Below are 10,521 nucleotides of genomic sequence, written 5' to 3' on the forward strand. Positions count from 1 at the left end.
CCTCTCCAGGCTGGCGGGGCCCGGGCGCCCCGAGGCCGCAGCTTCCCCCGCGCGCTCCGAGCGTTCGCAAGTTGCGAGCAAAGTTGGGTGGAGGAAGCGCCGAGCCTGAGTCCTTTCTTCCTCGCGCTCCCCAAATCCGAGGGCAGCCTGCGGGCGTCATGCCCGCGCTCCCCCGCTGCCTGGAGTGCGCGTGAAGCCTCGGAGCCTCGGCGCCCGCGGGGACCCCGGGACCACTTTTGTGTGTTTTTTTTTGGAGTTTCCCCGGAGCTCGTCTCTGGCTCGTCCCGACCCACGCCGGGCGCGGGGACAACCGATCGCCGGGGAGCGTTGCCATTCAAGGTAATCGCCGTGTCGGGCGTCTCGGGGGGCCTCGCCCGCGGGGAAAGTGGGCGCCCCGAGAGCTCGGGACGCCGGGCGCACGGTCTCCCGGGAGGAAGGAGCGGGGACTGGCGCCCGAGGCTGCCCCCCGCCCTCCCTCTTTGGCTGCATAGGTGATGGGGGAGCAGGCTGCGTGCTGGCGGCGGGTGTTTGGGAAGTTCTGCCTCTATCACCCGCATCCAGATGCTGACATCTGCCTCTGGCGCTGTCGCCCCCTCCCTGTCAAACTCCGGCGGGCGCGATCCTCCGACCCCGGAGCCGGCAGGCTTGCCCCGCGGGTGGCACAGCCCCGCAGGTCTGGGGCTCAGGGAGTCATCTTCGGGGTCCCTCGTCGCAGGGCCCGGGGAACGCCCGCCTTGCCCCTTCCAGGCCGCGGTGGAGGACCCTTCCCCGGCAGGGAGCCGCTGGGTGGGGCGGGGGACATCTTCCTAGGGCTCGCGATGCTCGTGCGGTGGCACTTTTGGGGAGGGGGCTGCTTGGGTTCTAAGGTCTCAGTGCCCGGCGCCCGCGCCCAAAGCCGCGGCCGGCGCTGGAGGGCGCGCAGCGCACCTGGGGCTAGGGGGCGAACTGGACCGACTTTTTCTCGTTCGCTGCCTGCCGCCGTTCCGAGATGTCGAAAACGCAGGCGAGTGCTGACTTGCGCGCTCATTCTTCCAGCGGCCCGGCGGCGCGGGGAAATCCGCCGAGGGCCCCGCGCGGCGCTGGCTCGGACCCACGCGGCCGGAGGGCCGGGCTCTGGGGTCCCGTCGGGGGGCGACGAGCCTCCGCCGCTCCTCTCGCAGCCCGCTCCTTTGCAGACTCTTCTCCCGGGACCACTTCCTTCTCCGCCAGTTCAATAAAACCTGCCCTTAAAGGGAACCCTGCTTTCACACTCGGGGCCCCCATTATGTGTTTGGTGTGAAACGCTATCAACATTTAAAACCCCATTGTCCCCTTGGTCCCAAATCCCTGTAAATCTTCCTCTGGCCTCGACTCATTTTCATCTGAAAAGCCTGTTTAGTTTGAATAGAAAAGCAATCAGGCGCCCCTCTCCCTTTCCCTGGAATGTCAATTAAAATGCAGATTTATTTGAGCTCTTCAGCGCCCCGAGACGGGGGGGAGAAAAACAGGATATTCCAGGCAAACAAATGAAAGAAATGCTACAATGAAACCGGGTTGGTGGTGGCGAGGAGTCTCCCCGACCCGCTGCAAGTTCGCATCAGCTTGCCAGCCTTTGCAGGGACGGGATCGTGGTCCTCGGTCCGCCTGCGTTTTGCATTTTTTGAGATTTCAGTATGGTGAGGAATTCCCCCTCTCCAGAGTGGACCCCTTGTTAGCTCGGGCCTTTATCCAGTCCTGGGGAAGAGGGGAGCAGCAGGGAGACTTCAAGACAGGAGATAGGTCTGCGCCCCCTTCCCCTCCTGGGGTATCCCCCACTTCTCCGGTGCTGTGGACTTTCCCGATGTGAGATCTATGAAGAACAAAGCGCCGGAGTGCCCAGCATGGGTGAGCCAGCGTGGACAGACAGCCCTTAGAGGTGGAAGCTCAGTTAAGGCGGGGGCACTGTGTCGGCTTGCCATTTTGGAGCTTGGGGAGTTTGAGAATGTTCCGGAAAATCGAGGAGTCCAGCATAGATCTGGCATGGGGACCACTCTCCAGCCAGGCTCTCTCACTTGTCACTTTGGGGGCAGGCTTGTGCCAGGTGAAAATGGTCCAGGGGAGCGGGTGGTCATGAAGAACCATCCATCACAGTGAGGGTGACAACTCCTCCCACGGCCGGGCAGAGAAGAGAGTTCCCTTTCAAGGGGAAAAATAAACACGCTGGGGCTTTCACTGAGGCTCAGACTCCAGGAAGGATTATGGTATTGAAGGCAGGAAGCTGGGATTGTGGCCGCCAGCGGCATGCTGGGCCTGTGTTCCCAACACCAAGCCTCGGGACCTAATTATCCTGCCTAGGAGGTCCCTCCATGCTTTTGTCCACTCTGGTGAAGAGTTGTGCAGACCGGCCACCTTAGGCCTCTGCCTTCCAAGAGATTTGGAGAGGGGGCTGCCGTGGGGTCTGGACCTGGAAATGGCTGTAATTCACGTTTTTGGTGCCGTCTGATGGGATGAATGAATGCCTTGAGATTGAACTGAAGTCACTGTCCGTCCACCTTCCTCTGCTTAGAGCAAAGGAGGCTCCTCTGGGCTGAGACAGGAGGGCGAGGTGGCCGGGGACGCAGTTTGGGGTGCAGTCCGCTGGGGCTTAAGATTGTTCGTGAAGTTGTGTTGGGGGCAGAAAATTCCCATGCATTCTGGAAATGCTTAGTAAATCTGTGAGAATGTTTGTGTACTTTCCTCCCACGTGTATGTAGAAATAGATACGGAGTTATCTTTTAAAGCTTTTAACTTTAAGAGGAAAGAAGAGTGGAAAAAATCCTTCGAGCTCTCTGAAAACACAGGGTGTGTACACACACAGACACACACACACACACACACACACTTGCTTTTGCTGTGAATTACACCATTTCACCTGTACTGTCTTTGAAGCAGAGATTTTTTTTTTTTAATTCCTTTGGAAATGGTGCAGGATCTTTTCCCTTACCCATTTTAGCGCCAGTCAAGGCTGAAAGGAGCAGTTTCTCTGATGTAGTTTTGGGGAGGCACAGGCAGTATCGAAATCCAACATTATAATTTGAAACATCGAGTCGGCAAGCAAAACGCAGGGTTTGAGAGATTTTTATGTTAAAGATCTCACTCCCCATCCCCAGTCTTATAAAATGTGGTTTGTTCATGTCGTTCACAGAATCTGATTGTTTTAATCAAATTCTCCATCAAGTTTGTGCATTTTGGCTGTACTCTTGGTAATTGAGGGTACTGAGCAAATGTAGTTCTTGGAGTATTTTGAGCTTGGAAAATTCTCTGCCTTCAGATCAAATGGGTGAACAGACTAGTAAGTTGAGCGCCCCCTTGTACAATTTCTACCCTGAAGTTTTAGCCAATAGATTAGCATACTGAAAGTTATTGGCCCAATCGCACAGCATGACAGTCATTTACATAGCATCATCACTAATAAAGTCCTGCGTTATTCATCAGAGTTCTCATCGGCTCCGTTTCTTAACCCACTCTGCCTGGGTTGAAGACATTTACCAGGCCTGGGCTGCCATCAGTCACAGTGGAAGGGAATTCAGGCTTGGTTCAAATCTCTTTGGATCAGCTGCTTTGAAAGCAGTGCCGTTCTGTTCATTCTTCGTAAGTGGTGGCCTGCATTCGAAAATGAATCTTGACAAGTGTGAACTGGTGGGAATTTTTTGGTAGCTTTCCTGGGCTTCTTTTTATTTCGCGGCGCTCCTGTCTTCCTGAGCACTCCAGTGAGGGCGGAGCACCCCTCCCCTCAGCGCCAGCCCCTGCAGAAATTAGTCTGTAAGCAGCTGCCTCCAGAGTTCAGCTTTCTAAAGCCCACCTGGCCTAAGAGGAGTTAACAAGGCTGGCTCTGCCAACCTGAGCGTTGTTAACTTGCTTTTCTAGTTGCCCTTGAAACTTAAGGTCACGTGGCTTTTTCTCTTGGAGGGCGGTAAAGGTGACGTTGGATAGAAGGTAGTAGGCTTTGCCTCCCCGAAGTGGCTGCGACGATCTGTGTCCTTTAGCTTCTCTTTTGTCTGTTTCTTAAAAGTATGCTTTTTCAAAGATCAGCCTCGCATGTTTCGTGGACCTGTCTGGTGGGAACACCTGGGGCTCTGAGGTGAGGAGAGAAAGGCATTGGCAGATAATGAGAAAGAACAGCGTGCGAATGGTCGAGAAGCTGACAACGGTTTGAGCCCCTTTGGGTTTACAGAACTGGCGCTGGGGAGGATTTCACTGACCGGCCGAATCTCTTTCCTCTAGAGGCTGCGGAGGCTGCAGCGTCCCTGTGGTTCCGGAGCCCACCGCAGGCTGAAGGCGTTGCTGGCAGTCCATGCGCGTAGAGGAAGTGTGCAGATGGGATTAACATCCACATGGAGATATGGAAGAGGACGGGGCATTGGCACCGTAACCATGGTCAGCTGGGGCCGCTTCGTCTGCCTGGTTGTGGTCACCATGGCAACCTCGTCCCTGGCCCGGCCCTCCAATTTAGTGAAGGATACCACGTTAGAGCCGGAAGGTAAGTTGTTGAATTTCACTTTCAGGGTACCGAGTCTGTTTGGGGATTTGTCTGGGGCAAGTGGCGTGCACAGCGAGGCATGTTTTAGAATCAGCTGCCCTTGCCTTGGAGATGAGTCTCTGAGAGCGAGGGGGAGTGGTCTGTCATCGCCCCACAAATCGGAGAGTATGAGAAGGTTCTTTGCTGTCAGGACTGCAGGCAGAGTGGTATAGTTTGGTGGACTCTTGGTGTGTGCGTTTCTCTGTGCTGGGTGAGGGAGGCTGGAAGGGGGAGCGTGTGATGAATGCCACGAGCTTCTGCAGTAGGATTCACACTGGAGAGAGAGTCTGGCTTACAATGTAAAGAATTTGCTATTTCTTGACAAAAGGAGCCACTAAGGGAAATTGCCAACATATGAAATGCTGACATTTTATTTTCATTGTCTAAGGAGAAAAAGAAGCTTCTGAAGTTCAGCACAGAGAAGCTTGATTTTTTTTTTTTTTTAAGCATTGTAATTCATAACACTTAAGCATTAGGTCACAGTGGCAAATTCTATTTTAGGTAAATTTGAAAGCAAATGTACCTGGGCGTCTCCACACCTGTGAGAACTTCCAGATCTAACAGGCTGTTTCAGCTTTGGAAATTTAATTTTAAAGGCCCAAGGGCAGTTGTGAGCACTAATCGAGGAGGCCGAATTACTCAGCGGGGCAGATTCAGAATCTTTTTTCCAGGTCCTTCTGTGACGACAGTGGCCAGGACCCTACCTGATGCAGCATTGGAGTCTGTCATCAGTCGGGAATATCGGTGGCTGACTTATTTTTTGAGCGGTAATCTGAGAATAAAACGGCAGATCCTAGCACTCATCGCCACTTAATGAATCTGTTTGCCGAGAGCCCAGCTGGTCCCTGCTTAACTTGGGGGGCCCGCCGCGGACTGTTCTCGAAGAGGACAGGAAAGCCTGTTCGGGACAGTATGGGAAGGAGGGCTGTGTTCCCGTGGGAGGTGAGCGTGCCGAGAGAGGGGCTTCCCACGAGACCCCCTCCGTGCACGAGCCACGAAAGGATAAGTAGGGGCGACTATTTCTCCTGCGGAGGCGTTTATTACCGGACGCAGTGAGAAAGAGAGACCGGCATCCTTTTTCTAACTCAGAGGGATGGAGGTTTTATAATGAACAGTTGTGGTGACATGCACAGTGGCTTCCACGTCTCCGGGAAGCGAATCTGGTAAGCGTTGGTGTCTGAGGCTCTAGCTGTGATGCTTATGGGACGTCCTCCTTGTGACCTGTGCTGTAAGCACAAGTGTAATTTGCAGTGGTGACGCATGTTGAGAGGGCTTAATGGGTGGGAACAGGTTCCCAGTTTCTGAAAGTTGGGCCTGTACTTCTTTAATTTTGCTAATAATTACAATGGATGTTTCTCTAATTGCTGCTTTTCCCTTGAGTGCGTCTTCAGCGGCGTGAGCCCAGCACCGGCCCAGGGTAGGGAAAAGCTGTCATTTTTCATTTAGACTTTCGGGCAGCATTATTGGGAGTTTATTTCAACATAAAGTGTAAAATGTCCTGGAGGACTTCTTTTATCGTATTTAATCATTGAAGAAAGTTTAAAATATGTGCGTACATGCAGGAAGAAGGGGGTGAGGGAGGAGTGGGCAGGGGCGGAGTCCCGCCCAGCGGTTCTTTGTGTGAAAATTTGTACCCAACAAAGTGACTATTGAAAGCGGGGTCTTCCCGTCCTGGCATCTGAGGACGCGTCAAAGGGAGGTCCATGAATTCTCTGAACTTGTAGGTAATATTTTGCAAATGTCCTTCTGTGCATTTTTCTGGGTTTCGTTTTTCTGAGGTTTGGTGTCCAGGGTTGTGAGTGGTTAAAAAAAAAAAAAAAAAAAGGTTTACTGGAAGGTGCGAAACTCTGCTCTGGAAAAGCATACGAACTCCTGGACCTCAGCTTCTCTTTCTGTCATCTTCTGTTATGTTATCTTTTATCTGTTGTATTTGATAAAATGATCTTTATTAATGTTAAAGGAATAGTAACATCTTCAGAAGCCTTCCGATGACCTACCCCAAAACGTTGCTAGGAGATTTAAATGTGCCTGGGTATAAAGAGCAGTTAGCTCAGGGCCTGGCATCTGATACGCACCAGGACACATTATCATCCTTCCCGGAGAGCGGGGCCTGTCAGTTGCCACAGTGTTAGGAAACGTCTAGGCTTTTGGAGACCGTTGAGAAGAAAGGCGCTGCCTGATGGAGGCGGCTCCCTGCGTGTCCAGGCAGCCGTGCTTGCTTTGCACAGGGTCTGCGCCTGGCTTGTCTCTTAGCCCAATGTCAGCAGCCCATCGGAGCCCTAAGGTGAGTTCCTCCATTGCAGGAGTTTTGCTTTGGTGTCAGAGGTTATTAGGAAGGAAATCTAATTATAGATGAGAAAGGAGTGTTTAAGGGCTGGGAGCAGACGAAGGCAGCTCTGGTGTAGGCTGTAGTCTTGCCGAATCGGGGTGGGAAGAGGAGCGGGGAGAGAGAGATGGGCTGACCCCATCACATGTCTCTCAGGACCTGTCTGTCCTCCTTGGGTACTATAACTATAGCTTTGATTAACAATAAGTTCAGCCTTGACCTTCTCTTGTACAGGGCCTTTGTGGTTTGCTAATTTGGAAGCTCAGTTTAGATAATGTCTGTTGGGCTGGACCAGAGGAAAATGTGTCCAGAGAAAAATGCAGCTGAGTTCCGGGAAGGAGCATGAGCCCTAATACTAGAGGATCCTTTTCCAATCATCTCGGCTTTGTACAGTATCATATCATATGTCATCATCGCATCTGTCTGTCAATCATCCATCATTCCTCTTCCGACACTTTGGGAAGTGGAAACAGTAGGATTGGGTCTACTCAACTGACTTAAGAAGAAAAGAGTGTCTAGAAGATTTTAACTGTTACTTTTCCAGATTAAAAATGGATCTTTTCAGTTTGTCATTCATTATTGTAGGGGACCAGCCGAAGGGTATAAACTCAGTTATTGACCCAGTGGAGGGCAGTCCTCACTGCCAAGTACTGTTCTGTTGATTAATATTCTAATTATTTAAAGTATAGTCAAGCTTGATTACCCTGGGGAGGAGGCAACTCTTACTTTCAAGTTCTTCCTGACTTTGTCACCTACTCTGGTTAATTAAGTCATTGTTGACACTAACCTACATCTTTGTTTACACCAGCCCAGTAGGAGCTAAAATAAAAGGGCTTTTCTAACCCCAAACCCTTAATTACTTTCCCACCCTCCACAAAGTGTGATTCTGAAAAGCAGCAACCTGGGAAGAAAGTAGTTTGCATGATTTTTCTTTTTTCTTTCTTCTTTCTTCTTTTTTTTTTTTTTAACCAGTATTTTCACAACCTTCTGAGAGGTGATGCTTTCCTGGCCCGATGTGAATTGGTCCAAAGTTCAACAGCAGAGAGGCTGAGTGAGGGGTCCTCTCGGAGTCCTCCCTGAGATCACTGCAGTATGGTTTACGGCTTTCTTAGAAGTACTGTAAACGCCGTAATATCAGCCATACGCATTTAATTGCAAGTTAAAAGAAAAGAAGAAAGAATATATCCGCATACCAAGAGTGAATGATTTAAAATAATCTTCTGTTTTGTATTATCTGCATCTTTGTTCCTCAGTATGAGTGTTAATATTTAAGAGTTGACTGTAACTTGATAGTTAGCCGAAGAACAAGGACTTATTCTTGGTCAATTAAACCAAATGCAGGCTTATGCAGTTAAATACACAATGAAGTACACATTCTTTATTAGTATATAAAGTATTTCACAATTCATAGACAAAGAGCTGTGTTTAATATTACTTCTAGAGCAAAAATTTGGCAAGCCCAGAGAATCAGTATTTGTGTAATGTCTATACTGGCTCCTTCTGACGTGAATTTGGGGGGTGTGCGTGCGTGTGCGTGCATGTGTGCATGCATGCGTGCATGCGTTGCCTGTTTTTTTTAAAGCAGTTAAAACATTGAGTACCTCCTATATGACCAGCCGCCCACTGGGCCATAACCGAAGCCTTGTTTGAGTCTTTCTGACCCAGTTGAGGGTGAGAATTCAGATAACCAGAGAAATCCAATATAAAATGTTTCCAATATTAGACTTAATGAATAATTACATGGTTATGAAATAACTGGAGGGGTGTTTAAACAGGAAGAGTTTTGTTTAATGTTCACATTCTCAGTAAAATGTATCTAGTAGCCTTCCAGCTCATAGTCTGTTGTTCGGGTGTTTACTTATCCAGGGTAATTGGTGACGGGCTACCACCCTCTTTCATCAGAGTCTGGTTTAATTTTACATTTCCATTTAAGCTGTTTAATTTTAGCCTTTAAAGGAAAATGTGGGAAATTGATTTTGGGGTGCCAAGCCTGTTAGACTAGGTAGGAAATACAGCTGGTGAGCGACTCTAGCTGTACTGGCTGATCTTTGCAAGGCGATTTGTAACGGTAGGCGATTCAGAAATAACGTCCTGAGAGTTTTGCAGGCTATCCCACAGATGGCTCTGATCCGGTGGGTTTTATGTGGCTGTGCTGAGCCGTCCATGGTCTTCACTGTTGCGTTCTCCTTGAGAGATGACTTTAGACTTAGGTTTTGCATTCTCTTTATCCTCTCGCTCTATGTCCAGGTGAGATGTAGGGATGGCTCTGCTTTTCCAGCTTTCCTAGCATCGAAAGGCTTGATATTGCTAACATACACCCTTACCCTGAGTCCTTGTCTCTGTCTAACCTTCTTCGTGTCATTTCTCTTAACTAATGGTGACGGTGTTGAAGGCTCTATGTGGCTGAACATGGAGTCTGATTGATATATAAGGGCTGAAAGTTTGGCCTTATTCAAAGAGGTGGGTTTCCGATGATTCTATCCAAAATGAGCAAACCCTAAGAACTCAGCTTCGACTTGACAGGGGCTCTTAAACTTGAGTTTTTAAGGCTATGTATAATTTGTGTTCCATTTTGGGGGAAATGTTTATCGTCGTGGGAAGCCTTAAGGCTCTCTGCCAGCCATAGAGTGTCCAAACACTGGCCACTTCCTCCTGTTTACTACCCAGGTAGACCCAGCTAGGTACAGCTCTGGCCTTTTTGGGTTAGGGAATGTGAGGAGGAGGTAGGGGAGGGAGCCCAAGGCCAAGTTCTTTAAAGAAGTCTGGTTGAACCAGCTGCTGGCCTCTTCTCTGTGATGGTTCAGCGTGTCTTGGAGATGGCTCCTGAAATTAACAAAGGTCGCACTTTCCCCGAGGTTTTCTGTTTTTCCTTGTTCTGACCTGTTGCTGTCCCTTTCTAGGGCATGCTGGAAAATCCAAAATGGTAGCCGCATCAGCAGTCTATGGTGGTTGCAGGCTTTCCCCGGCTTCCATTATATAACTTCAAGCTTTTACCATTTATGCAAAAGGATATTTAATTATTGGGGCAGATCACGGTCATCCTGGAAGAGTGCCTGTCAGTAACAGGCACACTTTAGGTGTTCAGTAGTTTTGGTTTTGGGAAACTCGCACCATGACTGAGTTTTAACGTGCTGGGCGTGAGCCGTTGTCATTTATTCCACTTTGGGATACCGTAAGTGACTACACCCCGTTCTGGACTTTTGCCGCTTCCTGTGAACTGAATATTAAAAATTTCAGATTCTTTTTGACTGCGCTGAGTCAGGGAGCCGAGCTGTGGCATACTCCTTCCCTTAACCCCTTGTCCAACTGAAGAATGGTAAATTCGAAGTTGTGTCTGAATGGAAGGCAGACACATATAGAATCTCAGGTTATGGTGAACATGTTTTCTGAGGAGGTCAAAAAATAGCTTATAAAGAAAATACTGATAGATTCAGGAATGAGGAAAAGGGACGTATCTTACATGGCACCTTTCCTTAAAAGAAAGAACTCAGTTCTGAGTTCTGACATTCAACCGCATAAATTGTCACGATATATTTTCTAACAGTAGAACTTCTAGGTTTCTATATGTGGCCTCTTTTTACACGTAACTGTTTACTGTTAAGGTTTTCCATACGTGACTGTTGTAAAGTTTTAAAAATAGCGAGACATAGAAAAGGCCAATTTGGTGTTTTGGGGTTGG

The 10,521-nt window shown here is 49.3% G+C and overlaps 1 protein-coding gene across 4 annotated transcripts in view; it reads left to right on the forward strand.

Moving 5' to 3' along the window:
* The first annotated feature begins 4,221 nt into the window (after window positions 1-4,221).
* FGFR2 (fibroblast growth factor receptor 2) overlaps window positions 4,222-10,521 on the forward strand; it is a 101,214-nt gene continuing 94,914 nt past the window's right edge. For all 4 annotated transcript variants that reach the window (XM_023530083.1, XM_023530082.1, XM_023530085.1 and 1 more), the window contains exon 1: window positions 4,222-4,477. In XM_023530083.1, the coding sequence (XP_023385851.1) occupies window positions 4,315-4,477 (163 nt within the window). In that variant the 5' untranslated portion in view covers window positions 4,222-4,314. The remainder of the gene's footprint in view (window positions 4,478-10,521) is intronic.

This window comes from Pteropus vampyrus, unplaced genomic scaffold (genome assembly GCF_000151845.1).
Source record: "Pteropus vampyrus isolate Shadow unplaced genomic scaffold, Pvam_2.0 Scaffold46, whole genome shotgun sequence".
Lineage (NCBI taxonomy): Eukaryota > Metazoa > Chordata > Mammalia > Chiroptera > Pteropodidae > Pteropus > Pteropus vampyrus.